The sequence below is a fragment of the Onychomys torridus genome, chromosome 20 (assembly GCF_903995425.1).
Source record: "Onychomys torridus chromosome 20, mOncTor1.1, whole genome shotgun sequence".
NCBI lineage: Eukaryota > Metazoa > Chordata > Mammalia > Rodentia > Cricetidae > Onychomys > Onychomys torridus.
Window position 1 is genome coordinate 8,632,758 of NC_050462.1, and position 18,334 is coordinate 8,651,091.

Genomic DNA, 18,334 nt, shown 5'->3' on the forward strand with positions numbered 1-18,334 from the left:
TTTGGTTCAGGTTATTTCACTTGTATGAAATCTCACTTTTTTCTTTTTCTCTTAAAAATGAACAAAGTCATTCCTGCTTCATAGACTTGGTGTGGAGGCTTGAATGATGTGTTGCAGACACAGTATTTCACACACCAATGATCAGACATTTACAATACTAAATATCCTTTAAAGTGTATATTTATATAGGTATATTAAAACATAAAACTTGATTTGGGGAACTGGAGCAATAATTCAGTCAATAAAATGCTTTTCATGAAAGCATGAGGACCTGAGTTTGATGTCTCAGAGTCCATATGAAAGTTAACTGGGGAGGAGCATGCTTAATCTGGGTGTTGGGGGGCAGTTGGGAGGGTTCCTGGTTGTGCTCACCAGCCAGTTGAACTGAATTGGAGCGCTCCAGGTACAGGGAAATGCCCTATCTCAAAGCTTAAAGTTGAAATCAGTTAAGGAAGATGCTAGTGTTGACCTCTGGCCTCCACATAGACACACATGTAAGTATACTCTCTCACACACATTAACATGTGTATGCACATACATGCATAAAATGGTAAATTTTGAACTCATTTTTCTTTTTATGTTCATTTTACTTAAACCAATATGCTCATTTTCCACATATGGAATTTATCATTTCGCAAATTAATTTGTTGTAAGATTTCTTCTCTAGTGAATTAAAAGACTTATTAAATTTGCCAGAATTGAATTTCCATGATTTTCAGGAATGTGCCTATAATTTGGATAGCATGACATGTTTTATAACTTGTATTTATGTTTACATAACAGCTTATTGTGAATAAATCTCAAAGTTAAACTTAGCATTGGTGCCATTAAAACTAAATTCGATCACAGGGATGCAGGCCTATTATCTGAGACAAGAGGACTGACAGTCTGAGGCTAGCTCAGGCCGTGCTGAAAGTGTGAAGCCAACCTGAGCTCCACAGTGAGACCCTGTCTCAAAAATGAAACCAAAGTTAGGAATTAGCTTGTGTCTGTTTAATTTCCGGTGGTCGTTTTAAAAGTAAGTGTGCTTCTCTTTCAGAGGCCCCAGGTTTGGGTTCCAGCACCTGTATAAGATGATTCTCAGTTGCCTGTAACTCCAGCTCCTGGAGACCTGGCGCCTCCTCTGGCCCCCATGGGTACCTGTACTCATGTACACATACTCACAGACACATACACATAATTTAAAATACACTTTATCTTTAATACAAAATAAAAAACAAGTACTCTGTAGCTGTACACTTTGCATCAGGTATGAGAAAGGGGTGTGACAGTGTAATAAAGTGCAGCATCTGAGTTAAATAATATTGAAACACTGTCTCTCTCATGTACCAGTCTTGTGGATCTCAGTTATCAGAGCAATTGCTATATCCAGAAGCAGTCTCTTCTGTTATGTCCTCTGATGTTGTTGCTTTCACATCCCCTCGGACTTTCATTGTCATTCCCAAGATTGAAGATAGCCTAGTACACATCTGCTTGCAAAGATGAAAGAGACAAAATACAACAACGGGTAAAATAAAAAGAATGCAGCTCTTATTTCAACTTCAGGTGACAGATTCAGGTACAGCAATATATCCTGCCATTCCAGCTATTTGGGGGGCTGAGACAGGGAGCTGCTGTCACCCCAAGTTTGAGACCTGCATAGGCAGGATTGATAGATCCTGCTTTAAAACAACCAAGTACCCTACGAAGCACTAAGTGCTCTGTACCAGTGTTCAGTATTTTACTGCTAACTGTGGGCAAAATGACCTTGGGGCATTAAAGTTCTGCTTTTCTTCTTTTCTTTTTCTTTTTTCTTTTTTCTTTTTTTTTTGGTTTTTCGAGACAGGGTTTCTCTGTGTAGTTTTTTCGCCTTTTTCCTGGAACTCACTTGGTAGCCCAGGCTGGCCTTGAACTCACAGAGATCCGCCTGCCTCTGCCTCCCGAGTGCTGGGATTAAAGGCGTGCACCACCACCGCCCGAAAGTTCTGCTTTTAATAAGGAGTTTTATATCATCCCAGTTAGCAGACAAAATGCTGCCTCTGCCTTGGAGTAAACTGGCTAACCCTTTTGGGATGTGTAACAAAACTGACATGTTTAGAATCAAGGTATTCAGTAAATGCTTTTTTGGATTGTATATATGTGTATAGATGAATAATTGTATGTTTGGTTTATGTGCATGCAGATATACACATACCCATTTCTGTGGGTACCTGTGTGTACAGGTTGGCATGCCATAGAGTCCAGCGGATGCCATTAGATCTTTTCCTTGTCACTCTCCACTGTATTTATTGAAGCAGGGTCTCTTGTTGAATTCAGTGCTCACTGATCTGGCTGTTCCTACTATCCACCTTGCTCTGGAAATCCAGTTTCTATTTCCAAGTGCTGGGAGTGCAGGCAGGCCACCGTGCCTGCCTGGCTGGTGCAGAGGATGCAGACTCCAGTCCCCGTGCTGGAGTAGCAAGTGCTTTATCCCCTGAACCATCTCCAAAATTAATTAGGGCATAGTGCTTTCTTCTGGTTTTTGTTGGGTTTTGATAGTAGATGTTTCATTTTGCTTCTTTAGAACTCTTTCTCTTTTAATTCTTTTCTAAAATGTATTGTTCATCCTCCCATTTCACCCCTCCCCCTTTTACTTTAGAAACTTGAGAACTTTGAATTTGGACTGAATTGTATTTGCTTATTCACCAGAGTAATTTCTACAGGCAGATCCTATGCAAGGCTATCTCTAACTAATTGTTATTCTTTCTCTTGTCTTCTGTGGACAGTTCACTCATTGGCAAGTAGTTAATTAGCTGCTGTCACATTCCAGGCACTGTTCCGGTACTGGAATACAGCAGTGTCGGGCATCAGCCTGACCCATCCAGCAGTCCTTGAAGGGAGGAATGAGGATTAAGAAATAATAGATAGGAAAAATATAGACATAGACGAAGAAAAAGAAAGAGATACGGGATAGCTTCGGGAGGGCTCTGGGTCAATACCACCGTCTCCTCGAGTTTATTCCTAATGGGCTTTTTATATACCAGCAAGGGGAGAGGCAAAAGACCTACCTCCCCCTCTCAAGGTCAAGGTCCAAAGTACCAACAAGTGTAGACCCTTTCTTAATTTTCAGAACACCTGGTAACCACACTTTATGACAAAGCATCTTATAATTAGGTCTTGAAGTATAAGACACCTGGTAACTACGCCTTTGGCCAAAACATCCTATTATGAGCTTTTGTGGGGCAAAGCAAACTCAGACTCTCTTACCCTGAGTTAAGATGGAATAAGGCCTCACTGTGGAGTCTCTGTGGGCCCCCAACAGCAGTGAATGAAAGACTGGCCTAGCTTGAACTTGTAGTTTGGTTTCTTGCTTTGATAATGAATTTAAGAAAGCTGAAGGGTTAAGATTTCTATTAGTGACTATATAGAAACTGACACATTCTAATAATACGGTGTTCTCATTCACTCTTGTGAAAACAGTGGTATATTGAGAAAATGAAAAAATTTTAAGTTGTGTATTTTATAATTTCCAAATCTGCCCTTCTTTCTCGCTAATCAAATGCTCTGTTCTTATGTCTCTGACTTTTTCTAGAAACTGGCAGACCTTTCTCTTCGTATTCAACAAATTGAAACGACTCTCAATATTTTAGATGCAAAGGTTTGTATTCCTAAATACAGGATAAACTTTTCTGTCTGTATAGCATCTTTCTGAGACATACTTAGAATGTATTTGGGAGTGAAATCAGTCTAACCCCTGTATCTGTGAAGTGATACAGTGTTGCACATTAAAAAATGTATTAAAATTGCAAGGTAATGAATAGTGTAATGTAAACATCAACTTAGTCATTTCAAATGAACTCATAGATCAAGAGTTCTTGTATTATGCTAATTACAAGTAAACTATAAACATGTTAGCAAATTAAGCTACTATGTGGTTCACATAACTTAATGAAAACACAAAACTTTTTTAAAAGATTTTTATTTATTTTATGTGCATTGGTGTTTAGTTTGCATGTGTGTCTATGGGAGGGTGTCAGATCCCCTGGAACTGGAGATACAGATAGTTGTGAGCTGCCATGTGGGTCCTCTGGAAGAGCACCCAGTGCTCTTGACACTAAGCCGCCTCTCCAGCCCAATTATTTTTATTTTAGTGGTTATAATGTAGAAATAGTGGCACAATAATATTGTTATAATAAAACTTAAATGCCTCCCAAGCAAAATTGATCAACATTGTCTAATACTTTCATTTGTAAATATCTTGGAAGTTAATGAAGAATACCAGTTTGAAATCATAAATTGCCAAGAAGCTGGGTACAGTAGTCCCTGTTGATAATCCCAGGACTCAGGAGGATGATGTGGGAAGATAACGAGTTTGATGGCAGCCTAATCTATACAGAAAGAAACTGTCTCTTTAGTGAAATCAAATAAACAAACAAAAGCTCCCGTGTCACCTGGGAAAATTATTTTTAGTTGATGCCTAGAGATTTTGATAAATGAGTGACACATTCAGTTTTAACCTCTTTTGGTTTGTAATGTTGCACATGTCTTTACTGTTTATGAGGTAAAGGAGAAACTACTTTGTGGTTTTTTTTTCTACTGTATTTTTGGGATTTTTATCCTTCCCTCTATGATACTCCAAAAAAGTATTCAATGTCTACCTTTCTATGTGTCCATTCAAAAGTGAATTTAATTTCTTTAATTGATCAAAATATTTACTAAATATGTAAGTGGAAAGAATTGTATTCATGTTAGAATAAGGAAGTAAAGGCGAGGTTATACTTTGTCCGCCCTCTGTGAACTTCAACAGGTATGGTGCCTGAGAACATTTCTCTGGCATAGAACTTTGGAATGCGTGGCCTTGGATATGCTAGGGATATTCTAGCCGTCACAACTGCACCCACTGTGACTTTGGGCCACAGTCCTCAGTCAGCACTTGTCAATGACTTCTGCTCCTTGAGATCAGATCCCCAGGGATTTCTTATACTCTTGGTTATGACTGTGTCTTACGTAATGGTTGGGGAACCCTAAGGTGCTGCCATCCAAGGATACAAGTCACATTTCCATTTGAACAAGTTCACTGTAGTGTTTCCCCAGCCATAGTGCAATCCCCACAGCCGGCAAACATCTAATAGACATATCACATGTTACCAGGGTAAAATCAGGATGGATTTTTTGTAAATCTAACCCCAAATGCTTATCTTTTTCATTTTAAAATGCTACCATTCTAGGCTGGAATGTTGACAATGTGCCTATCTGCTGTGACTAAAATGCATTTTAGTAACATTCGATGAAAAATGTTTAGAGAGAAAAATAAGCTGTGTCATATATTAAAATGTAAAGACACATCTTATATAATTAAAAGGTAAGCCTGCTAGTGAGCTGGGTAGGAGATGCAGGGACGTACTTGCTGCACAAGGCTGAGGACCTGAGTTCAGGTGGGAGAAAGGAGGATCTAGACAATCCAGCAGTTCAAATGGAGGCACTCCAGGCAGTGAGCAACCCTTTCCTCAGAAGATGGTGAAGGGACAGTGAAGAAGATTCCAGCACATGCACCGGCATGCATGCACACACGTGCACATACATGCTTGCTAACCCCCACACAGCTATACATACACCACAAGTGCACATACACTGTGTATTACTTTTCTTTAGCAAGTCATTTTTAATAAAAATGTTTCAGAAATAATTCTGTAAGGAAAATTTCCTCATCCTTGTTACAGGCAATAGAATGGAGGTATAAGGAAGGTTGGCCAACGGCTTAAATAGTATGTTAGCAGTACGTACACATTGGCAGTCAGGCTCCAAAGCCACACTCTCAGTTCTTGCACTAAAATATCTGTAATCTTAATAATAATTTGTAGGGAAAGAAGGGTTATCAACTAAATTAAACTTTTGAAAAAAAATCTTCTCAAGTATTGTGAATGTTTTTCACTTTGAGTTTATGACATAGAGATTGAAGAAGAAAATTGTGAACCTATGTAATTTGATAGGTTAAGGGAGCTGAGTAAGAACCCACAGGTAAAACGGTTTTTTGTGTGCACCTAGAATGATCTCCCAACACTAATGTCTATTTCTCAGCTGTCATCTATCCCAGGCCTAGAGGACGTCACAGTTGAAGTGTCTCCTATAAGTGTCACTACCGTCCCGAGCGGGTCACATTCTGAAAGCACTCCAGAGCAGCCACAGGTAAGATTTACAGGGGACATGGTCGTCGTGGTTGAGCTGGATAGCCCTGTGCTTAGACCTTGGAAGATGCTCAGTAGCTGTGAGACTCTTAGTCATCAAATTACAAAGCCTGAAGCTACAGAACATGCTTTAAGGAAAAGGAGCTAGCTATTTTGTTTTTTAATTTTACTAAAACTTTATTGTGTATATCACACCAAAGTTAAGAAGACCCAAAGTCTCTATATTCCAATGGACTGAAAGAGTGTTTTGGAAGTTGGTTTGTCTGAATCAGCGTCCTAATCAGAGCCACTGTACTTGACTTATGCCGCCATGTTCCTTTATGCTTCCACACGTTCAAAGCTTTTAACTGTTTATTTAAAAATATCCATTCTATAATGCACATGTCAGTGAGGTATTGAGATATGAAATAAAACAATCACCGAAATAGTGACCCACTAAAGTAATATTAACAACGTAGACATCCTATATAAGTGAATTTTACATTTGTACCTGGAAGTATTTTCACACAGTATTTTTAGATTATAATGATGTTGCTAATAAAGTTAATAACTGAGAAAGGAAGCTTGCTGTATGTCAGCACATATATACTTCTAAGTGTTTTTTTAAAACTGAATATGTTATAAATAACTGAATATCCTCAGAAGAGCCCATGACCCAAGTATAGTTAGTTATAGATCTTCTATCCTGATTCTGCATCTCGGAATTCACCTAGACACACATGAAGGGTATTCAGAAGAAAGAATTTGCATCTATACGGAATGTATGTGGACTCTTCCTTGTCATTATTCCATAAACAACATGAGTGTTTACATTGTAAAAGGTACTCTAAGTAATCTTTAGATTACTTAGATAGGGTAAGAGTGAGTTAAATTCAGACACAATGCCATTTTATATATAGGATACTCTAGCAGCTTTAGATTTCAATATCCTTGGGGTCCTAAGACTCCCCTGCAGATCCCCAAATACCTATTACTATTAATCACACCTGAATTTCTTAATTTGCTTTGCAGATTCAGAACTGCCTGGTATATGTCTGACAATTTTTGAGTTGTAAATTAATTCATTTAGAGTATTTGGAAGTTCTGTAGCCTTTCTGCATTTGTAAAATTGTATTGGGTTTTCTGTTGATCAGTCTAATAAAATGATTCTTGAGCATATTAATATTCAGATAAACTTCTCATTTTTTTCTTCATTGACATTAACTAGTATAATTTTATGTAAAATACTTTGAAAACTTGCTTTATGCAGATTTTTATGGACATTATAGTCAACTCAGCTATCCCAGTTCCTGGGAGGTGGATGCAGGAGAATCAGAAGTTCAAGGTCATCCTTGGCTATGTGGTAAATTGGAAGCCAGTCTAGGCTACATGAGACACTTTTCTCAACACAAAACGATAACGGCAGTAGCATCTCTTCATTACTGTCTCTGACTGAGTCAGAATCCGTGGTTTCTGTACTGCTTTTTGTGCAACTTGAACTTCATGGCTCAGATCTCATCATTGTTCACAGGAGAGTATCAGTTATTCAGATTGAGATCAAATGAAATGAAGGACAGTTGAGAGACAGGATTATGAGGCTTGATGGGCTGTTCATATAGGAAAGATATGCTAGTGTGTGGCTAGACCTTGTTAGGCCTTGGCTGTTGGCACAAGGTGGCAGCTGAAAGTGGAAAACTCTCAGACGGGGATCTAGCTCTCTTTTGCTCCATTGGGCTTTGGAGGAGCTGTGCATTAAAGACTTAAAAAATATGCTTGAGTCTTTTTTCTTTTTATGCTTAACAATGTTTTTGACTCCTGTTTTTAAGTGTTTTGCAGATGACTATGTATACTCATACATATTGTCATTCGCTTTTGTAACATTTAACAATATCACGGGGTTGGGGATTTAGCTCAGTGGTAGAGCACTTGCCTAGCAAGCGCAAGGCCCTGGGTTCGATCCTCAGCTCCACAAAAAAAAAAAAAAAAAAAAAAATCACATAGTGAAAGAAACCAAATGTATTTGTGTTTGTTTTATTGCTTCAGAGTTTCTTACATATAAATTATATTAGAAAAACATATAAAACTAAAACATATAAACATAATTTATGTTCATTTTTTAAAGACTGAAGATTGTTGTTTTGTTTCTTTCTTTTTTTTTTTTTTCAAGACAGAGTTTCCCTGTGTAGCCCTGGTTGTCCAAGAACTCACTCTATAGACAGGCTGGCCTTGAACTCAGAAATCCACCTGCCTCTGCCTTCTGAGTGCTGGGATTAAAGGCATGCACCACCACTGCCTAGCTAAGATTGAAGATTTTTAAAATAGTAATTTGCCCACATTTCAGCACAGATGCATTGTGATGGCATCTGTAGAAGAAATTCTTTGAACCAGTTATGCCAGTGCTGACTGAGAGTCACAGGTAAGTTTATTCTGAGTGCTCAGGTTGGTAGGGAAGCCAAGAACTGTGTGCTGGTGAGTCTTCACTGCACTCCAGCTTCTGGCAACTCAGCGCTGTGCAGCATTAGGACCGCCATTATCTAAAAACACCATCCTCAGTATTTGTCACCCAAACTAGTATTTAGTATTTTAGCCACTCTGTTAACTTGGTTACCATTAATAACTGCTCATCAACACATAAAATGTTCAAAACCAGAGAATCTGGTTTTCTCCAAGAAATCTTTGAGTATCACTTTCTAAAAACTTAGAATCACCATATCCGTTTAGAGTATGATGGCTTAGTAAGTGAGGAAGACAATAGGATGCATGGCAGATACATGGAAAAGTAATTCATTGCCATTAGTTGAGCAGTTGACAAATCAAACTGTTTCACTAGTTTCCTGATATATCCACCCATCATGTTTTATAGGATAAATAAAGGAAAACTAAAAATTCTGATGCCAAGAATACATTTGCATTTTAAGGAACAATGTATTATTGATGATATTAATTTTAGCTTCTAAGTATTATAAGTATTTAGAAACATATATCCCATAATTTAATTATTGGTATTTAAATGTAAGAATGCAATTTTAAATATGTATTAACTTATAAGTATAAAAATAAACATCCCTTTTAAGTAACATGACAGATGCTTTCTATGACTTGTCTAAAGATTTACATAAACTCTCTATAGCAGGACAGTACACAAGACTCTGGACCACAGGAAAGTGAAGTTTCTTCAGAAACTATCAGAACTGTAGCCAAGGATCCAAGATACGCCAGATACCTCAAGATGGTTCAAGTGGTGAGCTAATTTATCTGTCTTCTCTGTCTAAACCTGCAGATTTCACTGTTATTTTTTCAATCTGAAAAAAACAAAAACTACTAACCCGGATGACCAAGTTTTCTAGGCTCTTGCTTCTTTCCTACTTAATAATGCATTCATTAAAAGAAACCAGAAGTCCAATATTTCCCATTAAAATCAATTACATGGGGCCGGAGAGATGGCTCAGTGGTTAAAAGCACCAACTGCTCTTCCAGAGGACTTGGGTTCAATTCCCAGCACCCACATGGCAGGTCACAACTGTCTGTACCTCCAGTTCCAGCAGACCCGAGGCACTCATAAGACATACATGCTAATGCTCCTAAAATAAGAACAAATAAAATAAAAAGTTCAAAATCAATTACACTTCAGGTTGACATAGGTTAGCAGTTCAGTGTAGATCTGTGTCGTTATTATTTTATTTGAAATCTTGGCTATGTCAGCAAAAAACGAAACAGGGCTATTCCTCTGGTAAGTCAGTACTTGAGTTTGCTCTTATGCTAGTGTAAATATGGTTTTAAAATATATTCTATTTTGATGTTCATTTATCAGTGATTTGATTTATAAAAGAGAACACAGCTCTCTTGGCTACATAAGACAACAGTTTTAGTAGCATATGTCTTTATGTTTTTCTAAGCAGTTTATACATGGTCTGGTGAAAAATGTCTGCGCTTGTCTACAGCAGCAGAAGTATATTTACTCCTATGCTTAAAGAAACCCCTGCTGCAAGTAACTCAAAGAACCAACAGAATATTATTCAAAAAAATTAGCCAGGCGGTGGTGGCACATGCCTTTAGTCCCAGCACTCGGGAGCAGAGGAAGGTGGATCTGAGTTCGAGGCCAGCCTGGTCTACAGAGAGAGTTCCAGGACAGCCAGGGTTTCAGAGAGAAACTCTGTTTTGAAAAACCTAAAGAAAAAAATTAATGCTTTTATAACATTTTGTTATCAGACAAAAAAACAAAACAAAAAATAGTGCTATAGATTAGAGAATAAATCTGTGTCCCAGCCAGTGGCATTATTTACCACCAAAATGACTTCACGGCAAATACTGCTGTCTGTCTGATGGGAGAGAGCGGATCGCGTACTGTAGGTCTGCAGAAGTAGAATGAAAGAGAAGCCGTGCCCTCCCTCTGTGTAACAGAAGCAGATCTGTCACTTCGCAGTGGTCCATTGACAGTCAGTGGGCTGGCCTCTAGGTTTCAGGAGTAAGGTAGACTTTGGGATAAGAGTGTATACATTTTTAGGCATTATTACATTGACCTTTTTTTTTTCCCCTCCAGTTCTGTTTGGTTCTATTGTAGGTCTCTGGGCCATCTAGCCTCTGGGTCTGGTCTTCCAGGCAGTGTCGGGGATGGGCTCACTCCCATGGCATGGGTCTCAGGCTGGACCAGTCATTGGTTGGCCACTCCCTTAATCTCTGGGCCTCTCTTATCCTAGCCTGTCCCGTAGGCAGGACAGACTGTAGGTCAAAGGTTATGTGCTGGTTGGTGTCTCAATCCTTTCCCTGGAAGTCCTGCCCAGTCACAGGAGGTGGCTAGTTCAGGCTACATATCTGCTATTGCTGGGGTCATCCTTGTAGGTTTGGAAATTTGGGAATTTCCCTTGCACCAGGTTTCTACCTGACCCTGGAATGTCCCCCTCTGCTATACTCATAGATTGGTGCCTAGCCCAGTGGTCATCAGAGAGGCTTCATCCAGCAACCGGTAGAAACAGATGCAGAGACCACAGCCAAACATTAGGCTGAGCTCAGGGAATCCTGCTGAAGAGAGGGAAGAAGGATTGTAGGAGCCTGAGGAGTCAAGGACATCTTAAGGAAAACCACAGAAACAACTAACTTGGGCTCATAGGGGTTCACAGAGTCTGAACCAACAACCAGGGAGCCTGCATGGGACTGACCTAGGCCCTCTGCCTATATGGGACAGTTGTGTAGCTTGGTCTTCTTGTGGGACTCCTTACAGTTGGAGCAGGGGCTGTCTATGACTCTTTTGCTGGCTTTGGGGACCCTTTTCCTCATACTGGATTGCCTTGCCTAGCCTTAATACAAGGGGAGATGCTTAGTCTTACTGCAAATTGATATGCTGTGCTTTGTTGATACCCATGAGAGAAACAGAAGAGAACAGAAACAGAAGAGGAGTGGATGGGGTGTGGGTGGGGCAGAGGGAAGGCCGTCAGGTTGGGGAAGAACTGGGAGGAGAGGAGGGGGGAGAATTGCAGTGCGATGTAAAATAAATAAATTAAAAAAAACATTATATCAATAATTACAAATAATAGGTATGATAACACTTTGTAGTAATAAACTTTCTGGATTTTAAAAAAAAGAATGTATAAATTTTTAATAAGATCAAAAAAGAGTTCAGCTTGAATATAAATAACGATGAACCCAGGAATGAACACTTGAAAGATAAATTCTTAAAAACTTTGTGACTCTCAAAATAAGAAAGAAAAGCCTTCCGAATGACACAGAAAAGCTTTTTCTCTGAGTGTGTTTTGATGTAACCCACCTAAGAAATGAGAAACTAGACTTGGGTTTTCTGAAACCTCTCATCTAGGACTAGATAGCAGATCTGTGTCCATGGTACCACTCCCCACAGCTGCAGTTAACCAGTCAGCTGCCATCTGGAAACGCCAAATGGGAGCTTTCATAAGTAAACAGTTCATCCACTTGAAATTAGTTGCTGTTCTGATGCTTTCTCACTGACAGGAGTCTTCCCCTGTCCTTTGCGTCCACCCCGTGTACACGATCCATGTAGCCTGTTAGTCATCACAGTTAGCAGAGAGCCTGCTGCACCACTGTAGAACGTGTTGGCAGGGAAGTCCTCTCAGGAATCTGCCTGGCAAGTCTCATAGCTCCTGCAGACAAGAGGGGGACACTGGCTCTGTCCACTCATGTCACAGATGTGTACCAAACACTTAAGAGATTGCATTAGCGAGCCAGAGCCAGCTAACACCCCCAGAAACTACTTGGAGTTTTGATTTTTGTTATTAATTACTTGAAATAAGTTCTCTCTCTCTCTCTCTCTCTCTCTCTCTCTCTCTCTCTCTCTCTCTCTCTGTGTGTGTGTGTGTGTGTATGTATGTGTGTGTGTGTGTGTGTGTGTGTATGATCCTTTATCATTTTTTCTGACCATACAACCTACCATCTCACTGGATACAAAAGCTAGAGCTTAGGAGGCCTATAAGCAGATCTTCTCTAAGTTATCTGCCCTGTTACCATTCTGCCCTAGCTCACCTGGTCTCTGTGATGTTCCTAGGTAAGTGTGTGGTCAGTCTCCTCCTTGGGGTCTTTCACATCAGCCATTCTCTGCCTGAAATACTTTCCCCCAATAGCTGCATGGCTTACTCACTCTTTCCTTCAAATCTTCACTTAAAATAGTACCTTCTAAGTGAGGACTTAGTCACCCTTCTTTAAATGACAGTCTCAGAATGAGAAATCTATAAAATACAGGTTCATGGCACCACCCACAGAATTGGAATCTCTAGATGTGGAAGTCAGAGCCAGACCATATATGTTTTTAAAATGATCTCTAATTTAAAAGTATTTTAAAATCGTTTTGTTAATGCCATTATAAATTTTTACTTAAAATATTTTTTACAAATAGATGTTTTGTTAAGGAAGAAAGAAAAGTGCTTGACTTAACTCTAGACCATCTTTTTTTGGCCTGAACGTAGCAGTGGGCCAGTTTGAAACCAACCTTCTCAGACTTTTCAGATAAGAGCAGCATCCCTGTGGTAAGCTCCTGGCTTTCCTGAGCCTTTGGTACAGGTATTTCTGTGTTCTAGGCTCTGGAAGTGGCTCCTTTGTGGGATCTCCCTCTTGGGACACATGGACTTGGCCTTCATCTGTCATACTACTTCATCAATCATTCTTCTCTCTGCTTTTAATTTCCAAGCATTGTGGTTCTTACATGCCTCTTAGTCATTGAAGTTAGAGGTTGTTTTCTAATTGTTTGGAGGTGGTTTTCAAGGGAAAAGGGAGAAACAATATCTTCACCCTGCCATCCCAAAACTGGAAGTTCATCCAAGTTAAATTTAATTTTATTGTTTTTAGTTCATTGTGCCAACCTGTATCCCAGACTCTTATTACCCAACTTGTATTTCCTACTACCCCTTGTCTGAATTCCATTCTTCATTCAAACCAAACCACAAATCCTTCCTCACATACGCGGCACAGTGCTTTTCCAGCTCGGAACCTAGATTCTGCTTCTCCTAATTACTACTTTTCAAATTCTGCTCGTCTCATATCCCAGATTCTGAATGTACCAGTTCATAAAGCTAAAACAGTAGCTCCCTTCCTTAACCTAGCCAGCCGTTTTTTCTATATTCATTTTGGAATTTATTATTTCATACCCTTCTCTATGAACAATACATACATATATAGAATATCACCAGTCAAAGGGGGAACTGTATAAGAAGAAACAGCCTGGAGGAATCTTTGTATCTCCAGCACTTGTGCTGGCTAATTTTTTTGTCAATGTGGCACAAGCTAGCGTCATTTGGGGAAAGGAATCTTAATTGAGAAAATGCATCCATCAGATTGGCCGGAAGCAAGTCTGGCAGGCATTTTCTTGATTAATGATTGGCGTGGAAGGGCCCAACCCACTGTGGGTGGTACCACCCCTGGGCAAGTGGGCCTGCATATTATAAAAGAGCAGGCTTAGCAAGCCATGGGGAGCCAGCTGATAAGTAGCATTCGCCATGGGTTCTGGTTTAACTCCTGCCTTGAGTTCCTGCCCTGGCTTCCGGAAGTGATTGGGTGTGACCTGAGAGTTGTAAGCTAACCCTTTCCTCCCCAAGTTGCTTTGTGTCATGGTCTTCATCATAGTGATAGCAAGCCCAACTAGAACAGCAGTATAAGGGTGCTCAGATAGTCTTCGCAGCCACAGTGTGGTGCTGCCCGTCTGCTCTCTGCTCCAGCTTCAAGCAGGGTAGAAATGCATAATTAGCTCCTGTTTCTTCAAGTTGTTGGTTTTAAATGTTTTATAGGACAAGGCAAGATGTGTCACTCAATGTTAACACTAATCTTTGGAATCTTGTTATTAATCTATATGTAAACACTTTCTGGTGTTTCTTAAATATGTTGTGAGTAGCTGTCAAAATTGGAATTGGACAAACATGATGACATTACAGTCTGCTCCAGAAAATGTCTTGACAGTAGAGCCATTAGAGACCCATGTCATCTACTCATTGAGTTTATCAGTGACAGGAGAAGAGTTCCTTACATGATTAGCCTAGTAACCCAGGGTGGTGAAATGCCTTCCTGTTTTCTCTTAGCCTTTCTCTAACCAGCTGTATACTCTCCTAAATTGGCTCAATTCCTTGAGTGTGAAAATAAGCAGAGTTTAATGGGATATAGACAAGACGATAAACATACTTCACTGCTACCCTCCAAAGCAGCCTAATCTAGCTAATTCTAGTGCATTCCTTCATTGTGAAAAGCACTTTACCTTGCCTGTAAATTCAGATTTTTATTAAAGTGCCACATTTTTCTCAGCTTCAGAGGGTCACTAATGTTTTCCTTGCTTCCCTAGAACTGTTAACGCAGAGAAACTTGTCCTGAGGAGTTTAACTTGTATATAGACATGGTCTTGAGTAATGTGCCATCCACTTTACATGACTGTAGACCACTGACTGAAGCTGTATATAGATACGGTCTTGAGTAATGTGCCATCCACTATGCATGACTGTAAACCACGGAAGCTGTATGTAGACATGATCTTGAGTAATGTGCCATCGCTACATGTAGTACTATAATCTATGAAGCTGTATGTAGATATGGTCTTGAGTAATGTGCCATCCACTGTACACAGTACTGTAAGCCGTGAAGTGAAGTCACAGAAGCCCACATTTTAGCTATTAGGGAGGTATTTGTATTGACAAAAACAAAGGAAGCCTGGCCTAAAACAAAGCAAATCTGTCTCTGACAAAAGAAACCACATGATTTATATCAGCAGTATAATTTATACTCTCAAAAGGGAATCAGTGGTGCCACAATGCCTCACCTCGTCTGCACAGTACTGACATTCCGTTCTTCTTCAGGACCATTATGTTCTTGCTCATAAACTCCACCTATGCCGAGCTTATCTTTATCCGCAGTGTGATATTCTCACTCAGCAGCATCTTGTTACTGGATATACTCTCACTGATCTATTCCTCTTGCTTTCTCCCCGAATTGTTCGGAAACATTTCATCCTCTCAATAAGACAGAGTCCTTTTCAGGCCTCCTCAGTGTTTCCTCTAGTATAAAAAGCTTGGGTTTGCAGACTACTTATGTAGTGATCACCTCCCTCTGGGAAAGTCCTATAGATTACAAAAACATCCCTTTTCTTTTCAAGCTCCCTCTGAGATGCACTGTCATCTTTTGGGGCTTCCTAAGGTACCATGACAATAGTCTCTTCCTAAGCCCTCGCTGTCTTCAGGAGTGTATGGCTTTTCCAGTGGTCCTGTCTCACTTGTCCCATTCCTGTAAGTCCATCTTACAGCCTCATAACTTCAATTACTTAATATAAATGTCTCTGAACAGAAGCTAACATGGCCTTTGTTTCACAAGTCCCTGCTGCAAGACCAGGAAGCAATACCTTTCATTTTGGCTTCTGCACCTTCTTCAGTTACATGTGTGGAAGACAATGCAGAAAGCGGTTGTTTTGAGAGACTGTGTGAGTGCCTAGAAGCGTGTTTGCCTCAGAAATGCAGAGCTCCTTCGCTTTGTCTTAAGCTGCATGTGACCACGGTCAAGTCTGTTTCCCCATGTAAGCTGAGACCTGAACTTCCTCTCGATTTATGATCTGTTCATTAATCCTCAGATTTGGACCGTGCCATTAGTAAAGGTTCCTGGAACACCTGCAGGCATTTTCTGATTTTTTTTTTCTTTCCCTTTTAAAGTAAGTTTTATACAAGATTTTTCAGTGAGTAATACTATTTTGTTCCAAATGTGGCAGATAATTGATTCTGATTTAGTGCTTGTTACCATAATAGTGTGGCACCAGCCTTTGCTAAGTTACATATTGCTTTTATAACTTAACTGGAATAGTGTACATAGATCACTTTTCCAACAATTCTCCCCCCCTTTTCCTGGCAGAGCTTGGTGAATCTTGTGCCAGTAATGAATTGTGCATTGGGAAATCCTGCTTCCACACGAAGGAGGCTAATGAGTTATACTTTTGAAACCATATTTGCCAAGACAGTCTCTTCAGACACTTAGACTGTTCAAAGCTCTATTTTCTTTGGCTTGCTTAAAATGTGAATTGAACAATCTCTGGTTCTGGTGGTTCTGATGTATCCATTGCCAGCAGTGAACGTTGGCCTAGGGAAATGGGACTCCATTACCTAAGGGCACAGAGTCTCCAAATGATTATTAAAGATGTTCATCAAGAGGTGATACACCTGGGGAAGCAGTCAAGCATGATGTAGAGCTCCCTTTAGAGAGCAAGCAAGGTGGAGTTACCTTAAAAGAAGTTGATACCCAGACCCTTTTTATATGAGTACAATGTTGCTTCCCATGTCTAGGAAGCTCCAGGATAGGTGCTTATCACTAATCAACAGTGAGACCAAAGGACAGAGTTGTGATTTGTGGTGATGCCAGCTTTGAACACTGGTCCCATTTAGTTTAACAAGTATATGTTACTTCTAAGTGTGTATGTGTTTCTTTTTTGTAATACCTGAGGTTTTATTATATATATATATATATATATATATATATATATATATATATATATATATATATTATATATATTATATATATTTAATAGTAAATGTCAAGGCTGTTTATTCTAACGGAGGAAGATTTTCAGGATGAAGGGCAAAGCCTCATGATGCTTGTTGAAGGAAAACTACATACCCAGTGATTTGGCAAGCTTCCTGTTTGCTGACAACAAAATGATCACCATGTCAGTGTGGCAGGTCTGTGTAGTGCAGTGGACCCATGAGGAGGAAGTAGGAGCTGGATAAACGGGACTTGGGCGGCCTCTGATAGGCCCTCTCTCTGTGTCCTACCTCATAGAAGTACAAGAACTTCCCTTAAACAGAGAACCTAACAGTCAAAATGTTGCCTGTGACTTGATAGCAGAGAATCTAGAAAGAAAACTTAGTCATGTTTTTGATTAATATAAAAATTACTAATTTTCTCCTAGTGTCAGTGAACTGAACTCCAAGAATGCTACTTATAAAATATTTTCATGCCAATTATAAAGTCTATAAAGACTGGGTTTTCAATCATTTTTGCTTTTCTTTTAAACCTCTGCATTTTAAAACTCAACTTCCTGTTGCCTTGGAAGTTGGGAAGCTCAGAGCAAGTCATGGTGTATATAAAGTTAAGAAATATTCCTGCCTGACATTGTGGCAGATCCTGGACTCCCAGGACTTGAGAGGCTGGGGCAGGAAGACCACTGATTTAAGGACCACTTGGGCTGCACATGAAATACAGGTCAGCTGCGTTATATAGTGAGTCCCTGTCTCTGAAACAAAAAGAAATTTGCCTTTAAATTATGTATTTGCCTTTTTGTGTGGTGGGGGTTTTCTTATTGACTTTGTTCATTCTGTGCTGGGGACTAAATGCGGGACCTCCCAAATGCTAGGCAGGAGTTCTGCCACCGAGCTGTATCTATTAGTTTCTCTTGAACTTTGGATTTGGTTTGGTTTTTCAAAACAGGCTTTCTCTGTGTAGCCCTGGCTGTTCTGGAACTCACTCTGTAGACCAGGCTGGCCTCGAACTAAGAGATCCACCTGCCTCTGCCTCCCTGGTGCTGGGGTTAAAGGCGTGTGCCACCACCGCCCGGGTTTTGTTTTGTTGTTGTTTTGTTTTGTTTTTTTGTGACAAGTCCTCACTAAGTTTCCAGACTGGCCCTGCATTCACTCTGTAGTCCAGAAAGTTCTTAAACCTGTTGTCTTCCTGCCTCAGCCTCCCAGGTAGCTAGAATTACAAGCCTGTGATACCTGGACCAGCTTTGTTTATCCTTT

At 39.8% G+C, this 18,334-nt stretch overlaps 1 protein-coding gene across 2 annotated transcripts in view; it reads left to right on the plus strand.

The window, feature by feature from the left end:
• The window catches only part of Washc3 (WASH complex subunit 3), a 41,707-nt gene that overhangs the window by 7,684 nt on the left and 15,689 nt on the right, over positions 1 to 18,334 (plus strand). The window contains exons 3-5 of one of the 2 annotated variants that reach the window (XM_036170113.1): positions 3,551 to 3,616; positions 6,037 to 6,144; positions 9,253 to 9,363. In XM_036170113.1, the coding sequence (XP_036026006.1) occupies positions 3,551 to 3,616; positions 6,037 to 6,144; positions 9,253 to 9,363 (285 nt within the window). The remainder of the gene's footprint in view (positions 1 to 3,550; positions 3,617 to 6,036; positions 6,145 to 9,252; positions 9,364 to 18,334) is intronic. The other variant, XM_036170114.1, reaches the window with a different exon arrangement.